The sequence below is a fragment of the Lissotriton helveticus genome, chromosome 4_2 (assembly GCF_964261635.1).
Source record: "Lissotriton helveticus chromosome 4_2, aLisHel1.1, whole genome shotgun sequence".
NCBI classification, from domain to species: Eukaryota; Metazoa; Chordata; class Amphibia; order Caudata; family Salamandridae; genus Lissotriton; species Lissotriton helveticus.
Genome location: NC_136064.1, coordinates 149,825,028 through 149,849,022, shown reverse-complemented (window position 1 = coordinate 149,849,022; position 23,995 = coordinate 149,825,028). Strand labels below are relative to the sequence as shown.

The window sequence follows — 23,995 nt, the reverse complement described above, 5'->3', positions numbered from 1 at the left end:
CACTGTATTGTTTAAAAATTAACAGTAACCTCTCATAAAAGGAATGAACTGATTCTTTTGTTTCCTGATATGTCCTTTCTATTTTAACCCAATCAACTTCTTTGGGTGGAATTTTGTTTTTCATCCAAACTATAACTTTTTCGTAAAAATCCATTACAAGAGGATTTGGGGCACCTGTTTCTTTGATTCGTTCAGGTTCTGTTTTTGGCCAACTTATTGATATTTTACATTCTGTCCAAAGATCTGATGGTACGACAATGTCGAAAAATCCATCTAAATCGATCCACAGAACTTTTGACACTTTGATAAATCTGTCCACTTGTCTATACCACTCTACCGGTTTCTCCCTCAATTTTGGAAAATCATTTGTAAATAGCAGTATGTCCTGTCTTGACCAAGGGACATGAACATATCCTCCACCTGCAATCTCTCTCATTGGAAATCGTTTTGACAATTTTTCCAATTTTTCATCTTCCTTCTTTTTCGTCCATTTTACTCTCCATTTATTGAGTTCTCCCAGCTTTTTGATATAAACAATTAAATCTTTTATATGCACTATTCTTCCCATTGAGTTCAAACTCTCAATGTCACTTTCTGAAAAGTCTAGTCTGTAATGTTTTGCAAAATTCTTTTGTTTACTCACATCGATTTCAAGTTCCGCTGCTAGATCTTCTAATTGATCATATTTATTTTTAGTTTTCCACTGTATACTTTTACAAATGAACAATAGTTCATCATCTCGATAATAATTTAAACTATCTGGACCAATTGTTCCAATTTTCAATTCTTCGATATTTGCTTTTAATTTAGCCACATCAAGTTTCGGAGTAGTCACCCTAACTTCAGGACTCCCTACATCTGAAATAGCACCCATTGGTGTTTTTGGAGATAAATCCTCATTAAAGGTTAAATCTGGCATTCTCGATCTCGAAGAGTTTATTTCGGATATGTCTGAGTAAAATTTTTCAGCAGCTTTTTGAATTTCTGCATTTAAAGGAATAGTTAACCCTGTTTTGTTTGATTCTCTTTGGTCAAATACAGGCTGAACAGGACCAATCGTTACTGGAACTGTCACAGCTTCCATGCTTTTTGTCATACGTTTAATTAATTCTTCTTTAGATTTAAAATATTCAGCAGAATCAACAGCCTCAACGTTTCTTGTTTCCCTTGCATAGTCTTTTGGAGCTTCCCTTGCTCTTGGAGTCATTGCAAAATGTCTACCTTCATTTCGAACATTATCAAATTCTGGTCTTCTTGGAGTTTCAATAATTTCACAATTATTTGGATAAAGTTTTGGAGTTTCATTAATTGGAGGTGCACTCGGTGAAGTTTCAGTAGAAACCACCGGAGTAGACCATGATCTAGGAGGTCTCAAAGGTTGATTCTTTCTAGCTGTAGTGTATATTTCTTCCATAACTGCATCTTCAGATTCGCTTTCTATAGATTTCCCAGCAGGAGTACCCATGACCATTTCCTGAATTAAATACAATCCTTCACTCATGTTTCCCTGCCTCCACATTCGCAATCTGTCTTCATGAGTTTCTCTTCTCCAAGGTGGAGTTTTAGTAGGTCTTTTGATTCCACTAGCTTCTCTTTGTAACTGATACATCTCATCTTCCCACTCAACTAAAGCTTCGAATTGAGTTGGTCTCGGTTTTGGAATAAGAGCGTTCATTTTCTCTCGTAAATTTCTCAAGACTTTTACATTAAATGAACCATCATCAGGCCAAGTTAAAATACCGTCGTTCTTAGTATAACGTTTCCAGCTATCAAACCATAAAACAGTATGATATCCATATTCACCTTCCATGTACGCTGCAGGCGTTTTATACTTATGAAGTAATTTACCACCTCGCGTTTCGATTTTCTTGTCGGGTGAAAATAAATTTTTAAGTTTCTGAAATAATGTTGGCTTTTTCTCGACGTGTTTAAAATGATAACTCATTTTTAAAAGTTAAATTTAATTCGTAAAATCGTTCGTAAAATATTTCCGGGATGTTCCGCAAAGCAACCAATCCGTGCGCGAAACACACCAACAAGCCAATGACAGTTGAGCTACGTCAGTTTCTTGCTCAACGAATAAAAATGGAGTTTTTCTGAAGGACCAATCAGCTTACAGGTCGTCAGAGACTCAAGAGCTAATCAGAGTATAGCTTGTGACGTAGGTCACCCAATCCTAGCGCGGCTCTGTGACGTATACAGCAGCTGCGGTTTCTCGCTTCTCACTCCTAGCGCTTACCCCTCCTTCACAAAATCTTTTCACGGCGCCATTTTAAGGACACTTTTCAGTGTAAATTAAATCTTTAACAATGACAATAAGGACTCATCTGTTCGTTTCACTATTTAGGATAGTTTACATACATTCAAGTATCCACACTTCGGAATAGTCGGCGCTATTCACACTAAGGATAATTTTCAATCGTCGGTAGAGTAACTCTTACCCCACCCTTCTAACACGTAACATTATGAACTCGTTTTCCTCTGAACGCACCGCGAAGTGACAGTTCTAAGAGTTCCACTTGAACATAAATTACAAATCAAATTCGCACTTTCACACGGAAAATTCCCTAATTTCAAACACACATGAAATCCGTACAGGACTCTCACCTGTTTATAGAAATCATGCACCGTTAGCAAAATAACGACGTTATCCGTACAGGACTCTAACCTGTTTATAGATATAAAACATGTACCCCTACAGGACTCTAACCTGTTTATAGATAATCATGCACCGACGCTACTCTGCCCTTCACTCAAGCTCGGATATAACTAATACTCTTATCACAGTGAGTTTTATGGAAGGCGCTTTGTCCCTATTCTCATGCTGCTCTAATTTCTTAGAAAACCCTCACTTTACAAGATTCACACCTAGCCCTAACACTGTGCTGCTCGGCGACAACACTATGGTACACGACGGTACCTCTTGTGATACTCGACGATATCACTGCAAACAGAACAGATGACTTGCGTGACTAATTTCTCGCCACACAATCTATACCAGTATAGCTTACGGATAGCACGAAAAACAAACTCAACATGTGTTAAAACATCGATCCTATTTCTATACCATAACACTTTAGTAACCCTTAGCAACCAACATATTACCTTGGTTACCCTTAGCAACCATCAATTTCTGCTACCAGAGAATTGATCCAGCGGCCTATAGAAAATATATCATAAACAACGCTACCCAACTTCATAACCTATAAACGAAATTCTACACTAACTTATGGACCCATTTATAAACATGACATATTTTGGGCCTACTGAATCAGGTGGTCAGATTAAAACTATATACACATTATTTACAAACTATATACAATTTTATACATCTGCGGAAGGAATATTGTCATTAGAATAAATCCTAACCATTTAAACGACCACCATTGGCGATAGGATCTAGCTAATAGTAACCTGCACTTCTGAATAACCAAGACCAGCTTGTTTGTCAAAAGTAAGATTTTATTTACTAAATTATGGTATTTCAAAATGTAAATTTATTATTGTAATTTTATTAGCATTAAAGTAAGCATGTTTGAAAAGCTTCATGAGAAAAACACATTTTAAGTAAGAAATTCAAAGTTTAAGTAAGATTTTAACAGTTTAGCATTTCTAAAGCCTAAGTCCCTAGCTAAGCTAAATAAATGGAAAATAAAGTAAAGTTCTTTGAGGATTCTTACGTGCTCCACGCAAAGTCCAGCAGCACTTCACCCTCATCGGAAAGTCAGAAAGCAGCAGCCAGCCCATCCCTAAGGGCATGACTTTTTATACCTTTCTATGCTAGCTAAACTAAGCGAAGGAAAGTTTTCAAAGATCCTCGAAGTCCCATTGGTTGAGAGTGACAAGTGACATGTCACCCATATTTCAAAAGTTCCATTAGGTCACGTTTCTTAAAGACCATTGTCTTTTCCGAATGCAACCAAGAGCTTCCTTGGTTTGCAACATTTGTAAATTAATGTTCTCACAGTGTTCATCTCATTTCCGCGGGTGCCAAGTTAGAGCTGACAAAATTGTCTTTTATCACTGACTTCCGACCTTGGCCACGTCCGACAAAATGTTGACAGCATGTCAGATTTGCTTATTGAATGCAGCTTTGACGAACACTTTTTTCAGAATGGGCTTCTCGTGACTTGTGCAGAAGTAAAATTCAGCTTTAGCATACTCGAGCAAACTAGGCCCAAAAGTAGACAACTTATGTTTTCTAGTAATAAACAAAAACAAGAAAAGTATTAATGTAAGAAATAATGTTGATTCTGTATCCACCCTAGGTTTACTAATTAATTAACCCTCCCAATTAGTCTAATGTTACCTAGCAAAATGCAAACAAATAAAGCAGCGTTTATATCTACCAGTCTTCATTAATCCATAAAACTTATGTGCACCTAGAATAGTGGAAATGACATCACATGGACAAGGAAAAGCAAAATAAGCACATGCCTCTTTTAGATTTGCAGCAGTTAGTAATGACAAAAACGAAAACGACAAATTATTTTATTATTTTGCACGAACAAAAAGATGCAACATTTATGCACGTTTATGAGCACACATGTTAGTCCCCCCATGTGTAAAGTTTAATCTAGGTTGTATTAACACGATACATCACGAATTATTCATATTATTATTCATGTTATGGAAATGTGACTTTGCGAGTTTAAACAAAATTTTGTTTTCTATCTCGCTCCATCAATGGCACAACTGCAACTTCTGCGTAATTTCCAAGGAATACGTTTAACAAGAATAGACTTCCTTGGTACTTGGCATGTTGCATTGGTTTAATAGACAGTATCTGAGGATACAACGGCTAGACCAGAAGGAGAATCCCTGCAATCTCATCACTTCTGGTGCCGTTGCAATTATCACCTGTAGATTGAACTTTCACAACCTTTGCTAGGTTCCACCAATGTCTGCTACAAACCATAACAGCACCCCCACAAACCTTCTCTACACAGACTGGTTCATCAAAGGACCTACTACCTTTTTTTATCAAAACGGGTGCTTTTAATACAAACCCAGTCCCCAGGAGACACAGGGACTGTCTTAACCATCATCTTTTGATTGTACCTATCAGACATCTTCTTTTGTGCAGTTTTACCTTGAGTTTCCAGTGCATCATTGTCAACCCAACATGACACTTTATCACTAACAGTTCTTAAGAGCCAAGCAGGATAAAGTCCAGAAGTGGGTACTTTACTTCTGAGTGATATGAAAGGCACCACTTTAGTAAGTGAATGTGGTGTAGTGCGATAAAACCACAGCATGGATCTAACCGCACCTTGAAAATCATAACAATGACTCTTTGCCCACTTGAATCATTCTACTACAACTCTGTTCATCTTCTCTACTAAACAGTTAGTTTGAGGGTGTCCAACAGAGCTTTGAAGATGCTTCACGCCAGATTCACTCAAAAACACACTCATTTCCTCATTGACAAACTGCACCCCGTTCTCAGAGACAAGGGCCCCTGGGAATCCTTCCCTCATGAAAATCTCTTTGAGAAAAAGAATGGCATTAGCGGCTGTGGGAGAGGAGCAGAACTTAACTTCAGGCCACTTGCTATGGAAATCCATAAGATCAAACGCAAAGCGTAAGTTGTGAGGGAGAAAATTGAAAGGGCCAACCATATCGATGCCCACCTTAAGCCATGGCTTGATGGGAAAAGGGATGGGCTGAAGGGGAGGAGTTACAACTTTCATCCCCTTTTCTGCGCCACTACAAACAACACATTCCTTGACCCTCTCCTCTATATTCTTGTCCATGGAGGGCTACCAATAATGTTGTTTGCCCCACCTCTTAGCCATGGTGCCCCCAGATGGCCATCATGTGCACAGTCAACCAACTTAATCCGAACATTCATGGGTGGAACGCATCTACCATCTCTCATGACTACTACGTCCGCAATAGACAATTCTACAGCCACTTTCCAAAAATGCTGAATAGTCGGGGACACACACCTCTCCCTGGGCCAACCTTTCACAATGTAATCTTTGACTCTATCCAGACAGGAATCTTGACTCAACCGCTCCTTCCATTCTATCTCACTGCGAGCTTTGCTTTCAACAGCATCCACGACAGCAATAAAACAATCCTCCTTGTCTACCTCCACATCTATAGTGTCATCTTCACTTAAGGAAAGTCTTGACAAGTTATCAGCCTTCACATTCTGCTTTCCTGGAATATGCTTAACCATAAAATCATACTGCAGGAGTTTGGTGGTTAAACGTGCAATATGAGGCGTAGTATACCTGAGATGCTCTCCCCCCAATATGTATAGCAGGGGTTCATGATCAGTTTCAATGACAAGCTTCCTGCCCCAAATGTACATTCAGAGTTCAGCTCAGCATCTCTCAGAACTCTAGATGCATAGCTAATTGTAAACTCATTCACACCTGCATATTGTGTAAGCACTGCCCCTAGACCATAATTGCTAGTGTCAACAGTAACGGTACAAGCAACTGCCGGATCATATGCTCTGAGTGTTTTGGTATTTACCATTTCGGATTTGACCAGCTCAAAAGTTTCCTGACAGTTACTATCCCACACAAATGAGACATTCATCATCAACATATTGGATACTACCTTCATCTTGCTAGCGTAGTCAGGAATAAAGTGTGAGTAAAACTTACACAATCCCAAAAAAGAATGTAGCTCATCCTTATTTTTTGGACAAGGGCACTTAACCACCGCTCTTACCAAACCAGGTCTGGGACTCACACCATCCGCAGAAACTAGATGTCCGAGAATTTCTATCTCTCTTTTTCAAAACGCACACTTATTTTTTTTACAACAATACCTTTTTCCTCAAAAGTGCCAAGCACAGTTCTCAAAGTCTTATCATGTTCCTCTAAATGTTTTGCAAAAATGAGGACATCATCTTGGAATATTACAACACCCTTTAAATCTCATAGCACTGACTTCATGACTCTTTGTAAAACCGAGGCCGCAGACGCGAGACCAAATGGCATTCTGCAAAATTGGAAGGATCCAAAAGGAGAATTGAAAGCAGTATAATGACGTGATTCATCCTGCAACAGATCACCAATTTTGAGTAAAGGATGGGCATCAACCCAGATTTCTTTGTTAAGGCTTCTCAGGTCAATGCACAAACAGATCTACCCATTCTGTTTCGTATGACCACCAATGGATTTAACCATAAATTGGATTCCACTGGCTCAATGATCCCAGACTTCTCCAATCTGCCTAATTCCAGCTCGAGATCACCCCTGAGACTAAATGGGACTGACCTGACCTTGTGCATCACAGGCACAGCATTTTTTTAAAATTTTGATCCTATGCTTGAAACCTGCAATTTTCCCAAGTGTGTCAGAAAACACTTTTGGAAATTCGGGTTCTAAAGAAAGGGACTCGGGCATGTCTTGTACATCTAAGTCTTGTTCACTTGTACCAGGCTTCAGCACCATGCCAGAAAGGCCTTGGTGATACCACCCAAGGATGTTCAAGCCGTGAACAGCAATGTAGATTTGACCCTGAAACCTTTGTCCTTTAAACGCCAACACATCCTCAATATAGCCTTATAAGTGTAGTTTGCGTCTCTCATGTGATACAGGTGCTCTATCTGTGGGAAAAAGTATTCTTTTGCACCAACAACTTCAAACACACATCGCCCACCAACACATCAACATAGGGATCAATGCATTCAGAGGGGTCACCAGTAACAATACCATCATCTGTGACAGTGACAATTATGTCTTGAAAATCTTGAACAATGTTACTATCACACAACTGTTCATTCTTCACTATTCAGTTTACTTTCTCACCCTTGTTTAAACTAGATTGACTTTGGCCAATTGTCCAATCCTTCCACACTTTTGACATTTGGCATTCTTACCAGGACAGAATCTGGTGTCTGCGCCATGTGGAGGGTAACCACACCTGTAACAATTTTTTTTCTTTAAAAACATGCCTTTCTCATTAGATTTGACTTTTCGTACAGTGCTGTTAGTAGCATTGGTAGAAGCAACGGCATTCACTGATTCCTTCGAATCCTTAACTCCTTAATCAAGTTTTGTCCCAATTCTACACTTTTCGCCACTTTAATGGTCTCTTCAAGACTGGGGTTATCCATAGTAAGCAACTTTAGTTGGATTTTAATATAATAGCAGTGTGCAATGAACTGATCTCTTACTAATTGGTCATGGTACTCCCCCAATTGGCACTCTGCACACAGTTTACGCAGCGCACGCAAATATGTTTCAACATTCTCACTCTGAAGTTGCGCACGATTAAAAAACGTTGTGCCTTAAAACTACTAAACTGGGTTGTACATCAAATTTGATCACTAGTTTCTTAACTGCTTCTTGGTATTCGTCGACTACTTCTCCCTCCGCCAACACAATGTCAGGAAGGTGTTTAAAGACCTCACTTCCTTCAAACCCTAAAGTATTTAGAAGAAATGTGTTCCTTTCCACCGTATATCGTGAAGCACCAATTGCCCCTATATACATTTCAAATGCATCAAACCATGGCTTCCATTGTATCTGAGGTGGACCTGGGTTCTCCAGAAATGGAGATGGAGGGTTAACAGATTGCATAATTGAAAATAAAATAACTAGCAATAAACTTAGTTAATATTAGAAAAACAGTAACTTACAGTTAACAACTGCCAAGTCAATGAATGCTAATCCAAAGTATCCCTTTTAACATGGAGCATGAAACTACATTTATCAAACATCTTACTCTATGTAGAATAAGAAACAAGCAGTACAAACAGTAGTGGACTGAAAATGTGAAAAAACTGAAATTTGCCCACTAGATGGTAGCATAGCACAGGGCAGAGAATAAACAAAATGTATTAAAACACGAGTTCTTAATTAACAGTGTATTACAGTGGAGAAAACAACAGAAATGCATCATTCCATTTCCGGAAGGAGAAAAGAAAACCCCACCATAAAATTATTTATTAAAAAAACGTATTGGAAGACAGAATACCCCACCAATTCAAAACAACTGTGAGCTGAAATATCAAAACGCTGCAACTGTCATTGGCAAAGCATTTGCAGACAAAGTACCACTCAGTTGCGCCTTCTTACAGGAAATGCGCTTCTGATCCTGGAAGAAACTCGCAAGGGAATGACAATCAACGCCAATTAGCCTAGAGGTGACGGTGTAAAGCTCCAGATAAGGACACAGCCACACAGGAATGATTTTCCCAGCAAGCAAACACACTCTTGCGAGCAAACAGACACCAGCCCCTCCCGTTGACCTCCTTACCACAATTAAATGCCAATTCGATGAAAGTCAGTCAGCCGCTGGAGAAGTCAGCTTCTCTTTTGGAGCATACAGCTGCTGGAGGAGGTAGGAGTGCGTTTTCTTGCAGATGCTGATAATCTTTCTTGAAGTGATAAAATGAAATGATTACGCACTTGTATAGCGCACAACTACCCGTAGGCATCTCGCCACTTGTACGAATACCGCCGAGGAACCCTTCCTGAGCTTTCCCTGTGAGGAGCCCACTCCTGGTGAAGCCAGGCATCCTCAGCGTTGTGGGGGCCATTGTGAAGTTAAGCAAGCTATTGCCCAGAGTTGCAGAGGGGGACCCCTGGTTAGAGTAGGCACCGAGGCGAGAATTATCAAGTTCGAGGAAATTGAGCCCGAGACCTGCCGAGGCGGGAATTCAACCCTGGTCCCAACCAGAACTCTGCATCAGGGTCTGCAGCTCTAACCATTGAGCCACACTTCTCTACAAAGTGATTTGTAGACAGGTTTCACCTTCTTTGCTGTATATATAAGATGCCAATTAAATAGCGTAATGTTGCGGGGGCTCGCCTGGTCGTCGCCAAAAATAGTGTTGTGATCCGAACGGATAGATTTCCACCACAGGACTCAGTAGTGTGGTTTCAAACCTTTATTTGTGGGTACAATGAGCCACCGCTCCTCTCAGTCCAGATGAGAGGCCCCAACTGACTCTACTTAGAACAGGCAGCAAAGTATACCATGACAACACAAGAAGGTTCCGTGTGGAACTTCAAACAAACATATGTAAGTACAACACACTTCTTCTTTGGGACCGGCTGTAACAACACAGGCAGCACATTTACAGCTGACACTAACATGGAAGTAAGAGACAATGATTAGGAGTTTGGAATCACGGTGCATACTCTAGGCTGATACTGATAAATCTGCAGCAGAAGTAAGAATACTAAATATAAAAAGGGATCATAAAATATATGAACTGATTAAAGTATCTCACTTGAGAACGTGGCTAGTCTCAGAACAATACAAGGCTATTTTAGAGATTCCAAAAGGAATTCCTCACAGGTGTTTTGATTTGAGCTCAAGTTGGTAAGAAATGTACAATGTGAGATAGTGAATCTCAGTGATTAATTGTCAGATTCCGAGATCCAGAAACATATCCAGAAGCAGAATGCAACTCCTCGCCACTCTCAGCTGGGAGCAGCAGCATGATGTGGCCGCTACTGGCAATCCACTTTAGAAGGGTCGGAGAGGAGGTTCGGGAAGACTAGTGGGGAACTTCATACTTTTGACAGGTTCATGTATTTAACGAATTGCATCAGAAAAAGAGATGACACCTGTGATAATTACATATAAGAATCACTTGTAAGGATGCCCAAGGGGCGTCAGCAGGGAAAGGTGTAAATGAATGAAGCATTACTGGCAGAGATGAATCCTATGATGTCAGGATGATTAAACCATATCCTTTTTATGACATTAAACCATGTACATAAAATACTCTGCCTCAATACATATACACACCTTCTTCAGTTCCAACTTACAAGTAAAGGGCCTGATTCTCAAAGTGCACTTTGTAAACATTTTGCAATCACACAAAATGTACTACTGAACACATTACTAAATGAACATTGAGTTATCCGCCCCCACTTCAGAGTGTCTGCACATAGAAAGGTATATTTTAGGAGTGAATGGGAGGGACGTACGGAAATAGAAGGGAAAAGTGGCTGATTTACTACTGAGAGGGATGGGATTAGGGAGGAGTAAGAGTAGGTTAGAGAGGGGTTTAAGAAGGGACCTCACTTACCCACAGAAGAGTAAGGTAGTTGCCTCCCTCTCGATGTTGAAAAATGTACCCTACACTTTTTTAGTAAGTTTACGCTCAGAACTTGTGAGTAACAAAAGTAGTAAAATTACTAAAAAGAGTAAAGATACTGAAAATTGTAGTTTCCCTTTGTGAATCAGGCCCAGATTATTTTCAATAATGTTGCTTGGTACTTGTCAAACAATAGTTAGATGTCACCTCTTCCACTGTCTCTTCACTGCCCTCTCATCTTCCCTTTCTTGGTAAGATGATTGAGAAGGCCATGAATAGTCAACTCAGTCGGTTCATGCAGTCCCATGCCCTGTTAGACTCCACGCAGTTTGGCTTTCGGCCGGAACACAGCACCGAGACGGCGTTAATCAAATCTACTGATGAAATCAGAGAGGCTCTTGAGCAAGGTGGGGCGGCCATACTCATCATGCTGGACCTTTCGGCCGCATTTGATACGGTCCTTCATAAGGTTTTGATGGACCGGGTATCGGCGGTAGGAGTCGGTGGCAAAGCATGGACCTTTTGGAATCTTTCTTGGCTAACAGGATACAAACAGTGGATCTTGGTAATGACAGCTCCAAGCCTTTCTCTCTTCCCTGTGGTGTTCCACAGGGCTCCTCGCTTAGCCCTACCCTATTTAATGTGTATGTTGTCCCGCTGGCTCTTCTGATTAGGTCTTTTGGCTTTCAGCTAACCTCATACGCCGATGATACACAAATTGTCTTATCTATTCAAAAAGGCGATGAGGCACAGACCAGCTTAAAATGCCATAACTGCATGCAGGCAATTGCTGCTTGGATGGCGTCAAATTGCCTGAAACTTAATGCAGGGAAAACGGTAGTTATCCTCTTTGGGAACACAGCACATCTGTGGACCTCTGACTGGTGGCCTGATTCAATGGGTGCACTTCCAACGCTGGTTGGCGGGGCGAAAAATCTTGGAGTGATTGTTGACTATAAACTGGCATACTGTGATCAGGTCAGCAAGGTTGTCTCCTCCTGCTTTCTCATCTTGCGTATTCTACGCAAAATACAATGTCTTCTTCCAGCTGAAAGTGTGAAAATAGCTGTCACGGCGCTCATTCTATCACATCTGGACTATTGCAACGGCCTCTTCATCAACATCCAGAAAAGGCAGTTGGCTAGGCTCTAGATTGTGCAGAATGCGGCAGCCAGACTGCTATTGGGGACTCCCTAGTTTGCTTCGGTCAGGGCCGGTCTTAAAGCCCTCCACTGGCTCCCTGTTAAATCCCGGATCCAGTTTAAGGCCATGTGTCTAGTCTTTAAGGCTCTTAATGGTCTTGGCCCTGACTTTCTTAAGCAATCTATTCAGTGGTATGTCCCGGGAAGAGCCCTGTGCTCCATGCAGGCTAAACAAGTCTCGTTTCCCCGCTTCAACAAACATAATTGGGGCGGTAGGAGCTTCCGGCACTGCGCCGCTAAAGCTTGGGACGGACTTCCTTTTTCCTTAAGGAATTCAACAGATTTGCTGTCGTTTCGGAAAGGACTAAAAACCTGGCTTTTCAGTTAACTGACTCCTGCCCACGGGGTTTGCCACAGTTTCTTTAGTAGGTAGTGCATAGCGCCAGGACACCTCAGGGTAGCAGTGCGCTCTAAAAATCTCATTAACATTAACATTTCATCAGTTCACCACAACTCATCATCTGTGCATCCCCATCTTTTTAAACCATGATTTCTATTTATATCCATATTTTGCCAACACCCAGCACATGTTGTATTGTTTGTACCTCATCCACCAGGTTGCATTGCCCGGGCAACACCAGAATATCTTTCTCCTTTAATAGGCTATGTGCGCAAAGCAATGCTGAAATCCCATTTCCATTTTCCACTATTGTCATTACTCACTGAGCTCTGTTCTACATTAACAAGAACATTAACCTATGCCACTAATTCACAGCTCAGTCAATATCCAACCTAGATTAGATCTGCTATAATGATGACCCCGTCATTAATAGAAGACATTTTTTCTACAATGTAAAAGAAAACTGAAGAAGTAGGAAGAAAGATAGAAATTATACATTAAACATATAAAAAAAAATTCTAAAATTCTGATAACTTAAGGGCATTGCTGGAGAAGTCAATCAAATCCTTGGAACTATCCTTCACTAGTAGGGTTCATTGATCAAAGATATTTGACCCTTCACAAAATAATATTCCATCAAACTAGACAAAATGATCTTCGCATCTTAAAAAGATTAATATAATTAATGGTACATTTATAACTTTTTAATGATTTGTTAAAAAAAACATATATTATGTGTCTTATATACCTTGTGTAACATAAATAGTCGTTGAAGGGTAGGCAGATGGTTCTTTGGACATTGTAGGAGAGATACAATTGGATCAATGACCAGCCCACACATGCACGATGCCTTAATGGTTTCTATACCTCTTACAGTAAATCAAACCTTAACCAGTACACAACACCACCTACACCATTGACTGACATATCATTGGATGAGGCATAGCATGAAACCACACTTAACATACAACATAATGGTGTCTCCTTCAATATACCATACTTGTTACATTAGAAAACATAGGAGTACATAGGGACTTCTACAATAAACCATAAAGTCTATTGGAACACACCTCCTCTAGCAGACTACAACAGGACAACTTGAAGAAAGCTACTCCACTAAATATGTGTCAAAAAGAGCCGTTTGCAAAGGAGTCATCAACGACAAGGTAAAGAAATCCGTATTAAACCCTTATCCCAAGAGTCATTCATTATTCATGGTACCAAAAATGCACAAAAATACGGACACTCCTCCGTGCCGGCCGATAGTCACCACTCAGGGAATCCTACATGAACCAGTGGGAAAGTTTCTACATCAGCATCTATAACCATGTGTTATGGCTATGAGATCATTAATCAAAGACACCACTGCTTTTTTAAACAAGCTCAATCAAGTCACTTTCACAAAACAAGAAGGAGAAGAAATCCTATTGTGTTCTGTTGATGTGAATTCACTTTACATATTCATCCCTCATCAATCAGGAATAGAAGCAGTTGAATATGCTTTGTTACGCACAGATTACAAACAAGATCTAAAGGTTTTTCTCATGGAGCTCATGGAATTTACTCTACTTCATAGTTATTTTAAGTGGAAAGAGGATTGGTTCCAACTAAAAACTGGTACTTCCATGGGAAACTGTACCGCTCCGGCATACGCCAACATCTTCATGAAACACTTCGAAGAAGATAACATCTTAACAGTACATCCATGGACATCTCTTCTAAAATTATATCTACGATTTATAGTAGATATCTTCATCCTCTGGAAAGGTCCAACTACCATCTTATTAGAACAATTATACAAACTCAACCTAATTGACAATCGGATACAATTTACCTTTGAAATACAGCAACAATCCATCACGTTTTTGGTTGTAAGAATCGTCAAAACACCATCTGGCTTTGAAACTGATCTAAACAGGAAGGACACAGACAGGAACAATACCCTTCACTATCAAAGTTTCCACCCACAACCGCTCAAATAACACTTACCAAACTCCTAATTACTAAGAGTAAAGAAGATAGTATCTAACCCAAAAAAAACAGTGGAACTTCTCAGAATTAAGAGAAAAAAACATCAAGGACCACATCACCATAGTCTCTAAATTTTCCACGATGAGTGCTTCGTACAAACGAATAATCAAGAAACACTGGCAAATATTCAGGCTGGACCAGGACTTCAACCATATTTTTGAACACAAACCAATCTTCACTTACACCAGAAGCAAAAATATCGGTGAAAGATTAAAATACCCGAGTCAAACACCAACGGAAGCTTCATTCAAGGCACAATTCCTTGTTGGAATTGTAATAATTGCAACATCATCATTAAAGGAACTTACATCACCAATTCCATGAAGGGATATAAAATCAAAATGAAGGTAACAGCAACATGCGACACATCGAATGTGGTGTATTTGGTAAAGTGCCCTTGTGGAAAGGTTTATATTGGACAAACCGAAAGGAAAATAAAAATACGGTTGAATGAGCACAAATCTAATATTAGAACAAAACAAATTAAATCAACAGTTGCTCAACACTTCCTAGAAGCCGGACATAACATCAGTCTATTAAAGTATTGTGTACTGGAAATCATCAACAGGCTAGAGGGTAGAGACAATCATAATTTTTTGCTGCACCATGAAAATGATTGGATTACCCTTTTGAATTCCATGAGGCCCTTCGGCATGAATGATCGTATGGAATATTTATGTTACCTTTAATAACAACAAACTATAATGGGACTATGTGGATTTCCATTTCCTCAGATCATCATTTTTCTCAGATCTTTTTAGATCCGTAGTTTACTGTTGATCGATTTCTTAGATTTTTTTCCTCAGAGGTTTCATTAGCAGTTGTGGTCGTTTAAAGTTCGAGCATCATACATTTATCACACGCGTAACATTCACCTTCACTTTTTCTCCGGATACAATGTTTGTTTTTGTTTTTATTGTGCACCTTTGGAATCTTTATCAGACCCTTTCTTCACACAAACCGTTTTTTGTGTTCACTAATGCACCCCCTACACGCCATAAGAACCGCCCACCATCCGAGCGTCAGTAACACTGCACTCGAATGCATCGCGATAGAGCAAACTTCGTTCGGAAGACGCCCAGTGATTTTTCACTTCTAACACCCGGTAAGCAGTATTAACTAAATAGCTTTTTACTAAATGTGCATGTTGCATGTATTCCGCCTAAATAGCACTGACACCTTGAGTGGGTGTCGTATCGTTTGAACTTCTTTAAACTTTTAAACTTTTTTCTGTTCAGTGTGCCAAACACCGTAGACATGTATTTGAGATAATCAGCAATATGACTTGTTTAGACTCAGTTTAACATCGTGTTTGAGCACATAGCTCATAACTTTATTAACATCACTGCCCGACGTATTCAGAGAGAAGCAAAGAGCTTTTTTATTAAAACTACCCATTTCATTTACAAATCACAGGATAATATTTGGTGAAGGTTAATCACCCACTACTTTTCCTCATGTATATATGCCTGAAATACATGTATTACTGTTTGCAGATTATCCCCAGATGAAGGCAATGATGCCGAAATGCATGGGGATCATGTAAAACAGTTCAACAATTGAAATGAATTCTGGGAATTGAAGTGTTTGAATAATTACAATATTTCTACATGAATTGTGATGCAAAATTCCGTTAAAGGATGTAAATATTTACATAAAGGACTTAACGTCTTTTATACAACAATCTGAGAAACCTTTTTTCTGAAGGACTCAACAACCAGTGCCCGGGGGACATATCCCACTTACATGGGGGATGCAACCTTATTGATACGTTCCACACTCCAGTTCAGTGAGTGATGCCTTGGAGCACGGCACAACTGTACAACTACATACAACCTGGTAGTGTGCACACTAATCCCCTTTGATCACAATAACAAACCTCATCTTCATGAGCACACCTCTTTAAGCGGAGTGATGAGCTCTTCACTGTGGAAATCATGTGTGTCGATGTATCTTAAATCCTACACTGTACCACATCCCTTCTGCTTCCTCCACTAGACACCAGAGGCCAGATGTAGGTAGCCAAATACCGGTCGGTAACGGCCGAATTCGGCCGTTACCGACCGGTATTTGGCTTTCGACATGTAGGGGGATTGCAACAGGGCATTTCGGTAATTTTACCGATTCAGTAAATATACCGGTCGGTAAATTTACCGACCGGTATTTTTACAGAATCTGTAAAATTGAGATGTAGGTGGGACTCTTCTGAGTCCCACAACCCTTACCGAATCTGTATTTTACCATCAAATTCAATTTGATGGTAAAATACCGATTCAGGTGTGCATGCACATGTGTGCATGCACACCTGTGACATATGACAGGCAGACCTGCCCTTAGGGCAGGTATGCCTGCCACCTGGCCCCCGAACCTTTTTTGGGGGTGCTAGAGGGTGTCAAAGTGACACCCCCTGCACCCTTGTCAAAATCGGTATTTACCGATTCGGTAAATACCGACCGGTAATGCTCCATTCATTCCTATGGGCTTCAAAGCCCATAGGAATGAATGGAGCATTACCGGTCGGTATTTACCGAATCGGTAAATACAGATATTTACCGATTCGGTAAATGGAACATCTGGATGTTCCTACATACCCCCCCTTCTTATTTACCGATTCTTAATTACCGAATCGGTAAAATTCGGTAATTAAGAATCGGTAAATAAGTTCTACCTACATCTGGCCCCAGATCCCCACCTATCTCCATCTCCTCTGTCACCTCTTTTACTCCCCCATTTAACTCCACTTGAACACACCTCACGTAATGACCCACGTACGTTCATATTTAACACTCACTTAATTAGAGTACACCTCATTCAATACTTAATTCCACCAGAAACAACCTTCTCCTCAAATTTCTAACCAAATTTCTTCCAGAATTGGATCTAAAGATCAAATTATATGTACTTTAAATGTTAATGGGATTTCTATTTTCGTTGCCTCTTTTTTCCTAATCATGTTTTCTAAATTCAAAATGGAGGTGATACCAATAATTATTTCAGTTGTTCAGAGATTCAAATCAGAAACCAATAATCTTTTCCCCTTCCAGATGCCATTGACTGCTGGCCTTGCCCTGAAGACCACTGGCCAAACGAAGGACAAACGCAATGTGACTCAACAACTGTGCAGTTCCTGTCCCTTGAGGAGCCTTTGGGGATCGCACTTTCATGCTTGACGTGCTTCTTTCTTACAGGCAATGTGTTTGTTCTCTGCATCTTCAAGAGGTACCAAGACACACCCATCATCAAGGCGAACAATCGAGAGCTCAGCTACGTTCTTCTCATCACCCTCATGCTCTGCTTCCTTTCTTCCTTCACCTTCATTGGCCATCCCGTTAGGGCCACCTGCATGATCCGCCAAAACATGTTTGGAATCATATTTGCCATCAGCATTTCCACCATTCTGGCCAAGACCATCACTGTGATTATAGCGTTCAATGCTCGTGATCCCACCAGCCACTCTTCAAGGTGGCTTGGGACCAGAATGCCAGTTGGAGTGGTCCTTTTGTGTTCTTTTCCTCCAGTCCTAACTTGCACAGTATGGCTGCTTCTTGATCCTCCGTTCCCCGTTAAGATACAGATACAAGACACCACCATCATCCAGTGTGACGAGGGCTCTGTTCTCTTCTTCTATCTGATGTTGGGATATCTGGGCTTGTTGGCCACTGTAAGCTTTGTGGTTGCATTTCATGCCCGTAATTTGCCCCAGAGTTTTAACGAGGCCAAGTTCCTCACCTTCAGTATGCTCGTGTTTCTGGCCGTCTGGATCTCATTCATTCCGGCTTACCTGAGCACAGAGGGGAAGTATTTGGTGGCCGTGGAGATCTTTGCCATCTTGTCTTCTGCTGCAGGACTTCTTGGGTGTATCTTCTTTCCCAAGTGTTATATCCTCCTTTGGCGGCCGGATATGAATACTAAGCAATACCTAATGCAAACAACCAGCGTCAGCAAGAATAAATAAAGCATTTGCATGTAAATCATGAATGATTGCCTTTCTATAGGATTGTCGTCTTTAGCAACCTGTACAAGGATTTTTAAAGAAACGAATGTGCAGCACAGATGACGACTCCTTCTTAAGATGGATGTGGCCTTTCATGTAGAATACGGTGCTTGGGAACACGAGAGGGTCTCCACCTGAAAAGAGGAGCACATTCGTATAGCTGTGCACCTTACTCTCTAATTATAAATGCCACAACTAATATTGAATGAATTTGTATCTGCTACTAGAACATATCATGCAGATATTTTGTTGTTTGTAATATGAATCAAGCATGCCAAGGGAAAACACATATATCTGATTCAATTTATATTGTGAATCTAATTTGTATGCTCAAATTTGTGCACTTTGTATTGAGGAAAGGCACAATTTGGTATAGAGAACATGTGCTGGTAATGAGTGCAGGTATACCAATATTTATAGTTAACAGTTACTTGTTCTATTCTAAGTTGTGGAGGTGTGCGGGTTTCTATTTGCACAGGAGTAAACAGGAGTCCAAACCTCTGCCTAGGGATAGGCTGGGCAGACAGAGAATGTGCGTCCTGTGTGTTGCGTTGTGCAGATGCATGCTTGTAGGAAAACCCAGGAAGCGGGTAGGTACAGGATCAAGTACTTTATTAAGGAACAAGTATGGGAACTTCATCAGGAGCTGGGATGTAACCAGCTCAGCCATCATTTGCAGGCAAGAACTCCACCTGACAAGTATAGAACACTTGCACTAATGACATCTCACATTCCTCATGACTCACAACATTCCACACCAAGTCAGAATATAAGAGAGGATACCACACGTCACAACAAACTACAAAAAGTTAAAAGAACTGTAATATTGAATACTGTAAGATTTAGGGGTCTCTAGTTGACAAAGGTAGGTACCTTTGACCAAATAGGGACCCTTGCCTATAGTCAGAGTAAGGGGATACACTCCTAAAATAACCCCTGCTCACCCCCTTGGTAGCTGGGCACCTGTCATTATAAAGGGAGTATGGGATAGAACCTCAGGCCCACAACATTAGGCGTGAAAGCACATCATGCATGAACTCATTAGGCCGGTAACACTGGGCAAATATAAATGACATCTACAGCATTAGCAACAGGAGGTACGCCTAAAATATATCACATGGGGGCCTATACCTTCGGCAGGACATTCGGGTTCAGCATCCGCATCGGCACAACCAACCATGCGCAGGGGGTGCAGCAACCTAGGCACCCAGCATTAACATAACCCGTGGGAGGGCCTAAAACACTCCCAGTAGTGAGTATATAGTAGGCCCTATCCGTTCCCACTGCCCACTGTCCAGCGGGGCAGGGATGCAAAGCCCAGTCAATTTTGGCGAAGTGGAATCCCCTCTCCCGGGGCCTTCAGCATGGGGAAAGTCTCGACCCTACATGCCAATCCAATCCAATCCAATCCAATCAGAAATGTGTATATAGCGCTACTCACCCAGAGGGTCTCAAGGCGCTTGGGGGAGGGGGGTCCGCTATTAATCGAACAACAAGGTCTTGAGTTTCTTCCTGAAGGAGAGGTGGTCCTGGGTACGACGGAGGTGGGTGAGGATGGAATTCCAGGTTTTGGCCGCCAGGTAGGAGAAGGATCTTCCTCCCATGGTGGCTTTTTGGATGCGGGGAATCGCGGAGAGGGCTTGGTTGGATGATCGCAGTTGGCGGGTGGGGGTGTAGAAGGTCAGGCGGTTGTTAAGGTAGCTGGGTCCTTGGTCGTGGAGGGCCTTGTGTGCGTGGGTGAGGAGACGGAACGTGATTCTCTTGCTGACGGGGAGCCAGTGCAGGTCTCTCAGGTGTCCGGAAATATGGTTGTGTCGAGGTATGTCCAGGATGAGTCATGCGGAGGCGTTCTGAATGCGTTGGAGTCTTTTTTGCAGTTTGGCTGTGGTTCCGGTGTAGAGGGTGTTTCCGTAGTCTAGCAGGGCTGGTGACGAGTGCCTGGGTGACCGTTTTCCTGGTTTCGGTGGGGATCCATCAAAAAATCTTTCGGAGCATGCGTAGGATATTAAAACATGATGATGAGGCGGCGTTGACTTGTCTGGTCATCGAGAGGGAGGTGTCAAAGATGAAGCCCAGGTTGCGTGCATGATCCGTTGGTTTGGGTGAGCTGCCTAGGGCCGGAGGCCACCAGGAGTCGTCCCAGGCAGAGGGGGATGATCCCAGGATGAGGACTTCTGTCTTGTCTGAGTTAAGTTTTAGGCAGCTGTCCTTCATCCACTCGGCGACGTCTTTCATCCCTTCGTGTAGGCAGGTTCTGGCGGTGTTAGGGTCTCTGGTGAGGGAGAGGATCAGCTGGGTGTCGTCGGCGTAGGATATGATATTGAGGTTGTGTTGGCGCGCGATGGCTGCGAGGGGGCTCATGTAGACGTTGAAGAGGGTGGGGCTGAGTGATGAACCTTGTGGTACGCCGCAGATGACTTCGGTGGCCTCTGATCTGAACGGGGGGAGGCGGACTCTCTGGGTTCTTCCGGCGAGGAATGAGGTGATCCACTCCAATGCCTCATCTTGTATTCCGATGTTGCTAAGGCGTTGTACTAGGGTGCGGTGGCAGACAGTGTCGGACGCTGCGGAGAGGTCCAGGAGGATGAGGGCTTTTGTTTCCCCGTTGTCGAGCAGGGTCCGGATGTCGTCTGTGGCTGCGATGAGGGCGGTCTCGGTGCTGTGGTTGGCTCGGAAGCCGGACTGTGAGGGGTCTAGGGAACCGTTGGATTCGAGGAAGGCGGCAAGCTGACTGTTGACGGTCTTTTCGATGACTTTGGCGGGGAACGGGAGGAGCGAGATGGGGCGGTAGTTCTTGAGTTCGGTGGGGTCTGCTGACGGTTTCTTCAGGAGGGCGCTGAGCTCTGCATGCTTCCAGCTTTCTGGGAAGGTAGCGGTGTTGAAGGAGCAGTTGATGATGTCCCGGAGTTGGTGTGCGATGACGGAGTCGGCCATGTTGAAGATGTGGAGGGGGCATGGGTCGGTTGGCGATCCGGAGTGGATGGTGTTCATCGTGCGTATGGTGTCTTCGGTGCTGACCGGGGTCCAGGCACGGAGGGTGGTGGTCGGGGGCTTCGGATCTGTGGTTGGGGGTGTGGTCGGGTCGCCGAAGCTGTTGTGTATGTCTGCGATCTTGCTGTGGAAGAACGAGGCGAGAGAGTCGCAGAGTTCTTGTGAGGGAGTGATGTCGTTGTTGCCGGCTCTGGGGTTGGTGATCTCTTTGATGATGCTGAAGAGTTCCTTGCTGTTGTGGGCATTGTTGTCTAGTCGATCCTTGAATGCAGATTTCTTGGTGGTGCGAATCAGCTGGTGGTGTTTGCGGGTGGCGTGCTTGAGGGTGGTCATGTTGTCTGTGGTCGGGTTTTTTCGCCAGGCTTTCTCGAGGGTGCGGCAGTTCTTCTTGGAGATCTTGAGGTCGTCGTTGAACCAAGAGGTTTTTTGCTTCCTGGCTTGCTGGCATTGTTTTTCAGGGGTGCGAGGTCATCAGCGCAGTTGGAGATCCACTGTGCGAGGTTGTTGGCTGCTTGATTGGGGTCCGTTGATCTGGCAGGAGGGTTCTGGTTCAGTGATGAGGTGATCTGGTCGGTGGTAATCTTGTTCCAACTTCTGCGGGGAACTTGTTGCGGGTGGTGGTGGGTCGTGGCCTTTTTGAAGCTGAAGTGGACGCATCTGTGGTCTGTCCAGTGGAGTCCCGTGGAGTGGTTGAAGGAGATGTGCTTGCTGGAGGAGAAGATTGGGTCAAGCGTGTGTCTGGCATAGTGGGTGGGGGTGTTTACCAGTTGTTTGAGTCTGAGATTGGAGAGGTTGTCCAGCAGGGTGGTGGTGTTGTTGTCATTGTTGTTCTCCAGGTGGAAGTTGAGGTCCCCTAGGAGGATATAGTCATCGGAGGGGATAGCGTGTGGGCTGACAAAGTCAGCGATGTCTTCGCTGAATTGTGTGCGGGGTCCTGGGGGTCTGTAAATGAGTGTGCCTCTGAGTGTGGTCTTGGGGTCGGTGTATATCTGGAAGTGAAGATGTTCGGCGGCTGTGAGGGTGTCGTCGGAGCTGGTCGTGATGCGAATGGTGTTCTTGTTAACGATGGCGATGCCTCCTCCTATTTGGTTGGAGCGGTCCCTTCGGATGATCTTGTATCCGTCCGGGATGGCTATGGCGATGTCGGGCGCTGATGAGGCGTTCATCCAGGTTTCCGTGAGGAAGGAGACGTCTGGAGTTGTGGTGTCGAGTAGGTTCCATAGTTCCACGGCGTGTCTGTGGACGGAGTGGGTGTTGAGCAGGATGCACTTCAGGTGGTTGAAGTTGGTGCTCTGCTTGGCGTCTGCGGGTGCAGTGTAGGTCCTGATGCAGCAGAACTTGCAGGATTGGCAGGTGAAGGGTCCGTGGGTTTGTCCTGGGGCGGCTCGGTGGCAGTCGGGGAGTCGGCCGGTATTGAGTGCGGTGAGGGTGGCGGCATCGTACGTCCGGCGGGTGGGATGGCCTCGGCGGGGGCCAGTGGGTCTGGCGTAGACGGGCTTGCCTTTGGCGCACCTTCGGTGTGCATGGGGCGCACCCGCTGCGCGTTTGCCACTCTGCCATAAGTGGAGAGTGGAGGGGGCGGAGCGAGGGAGGAGCAGCTGGGAGGCGGAAGCGGGGTGGCGAGTGGGGAGGGGAACGTAGATGCTGGAGGGAACGGGGGTGGGGCCACGGGGGAGCAGCGGCAGAGAGCGGGGTGGGTCAGCAATAGAGACGGCGGTGGGGGCGCAGGGCGAGCAGGGGCACAACGATGAAAAAATAAATAAACAGAGCACAGGCACAATGCAGGGGGCAGAAACAAACAGGGTCCAAGAGACAATAACGGGCACAATGCAGGGGGCAAAGCAAGCTACAGCAGGGGCAGGGGCACAACAGAGGATAAAACAGCACAATAAATTACCGGCACAATTCTGGGGGCAGATACCCACTTGGCAGCGGCAGCTTTGGTGGCAAGCGGAACCGAAGTCACAGGGGGGCGGGCACCGACCCTGTGCCCAAACTCCAGCCCCTAACCACCTTGCAGCTGAGCCCCCACTCACTGGGCTCCTCTCTTGGGTGTCCTGTGCAGTAGGAGGGGAGCAGGCACCGACAATGTGCCTCGAGGTCCCCCTCCGTGTCCTCCAGTCAGCCGCTGGATCTGCGGGGCTCCCCAGCCATCTCACCCTGCCCTCCTGCAGCTAGGGCCCACACACAGACTGGGGAGGGGGTGCACAATGTGGCCTCCTCTGGTCTTTACGCGGGCCCTTCTACTGGGACCCGGGGCTTCCGTCAGCTGCGCAAGGCTCCAGACAGTTCCTGGGCCTCAGGGCCAATCAGGGCCCATCCTCGGGAGATGCAGCGCCTGCTGCCAATCGGGGAGCACCTCCCAGGGGGCGAGTCAGAAGCAACCAATCTGTGTGCGGCGGGGCTGGGGGCAC

The 23,995-nt window shown here is 43.6% G+C and overlaps 1 protein-coding gene across 1 annotated transcript in view; it reads left to right on the top strand.

Moving 5' to 3' along the window:
* Nucleotides 1-18,709, top strand: part of LOC144752004 (extracellular calcium-sensing receptor-like) — a 68,957-nt gene extending 50,248 nt beyond the window's left edge. Inside the window, exon 7 of the mRNA XM_078639963.1 lies at nt 17,641-18,709. Coding sequence (XP_078496089.1) covers nt 17,641-18,551 — 911 coding nt within the window. The 3' untranslated portion in view covers nt 18,552-18,709. The remainder of the gene's footprint in view (nt 1-17,640) is intronic.
* The last annotated feature ends 5,286 nt before the right edge of the window (nt 18,710-23,995 follow it).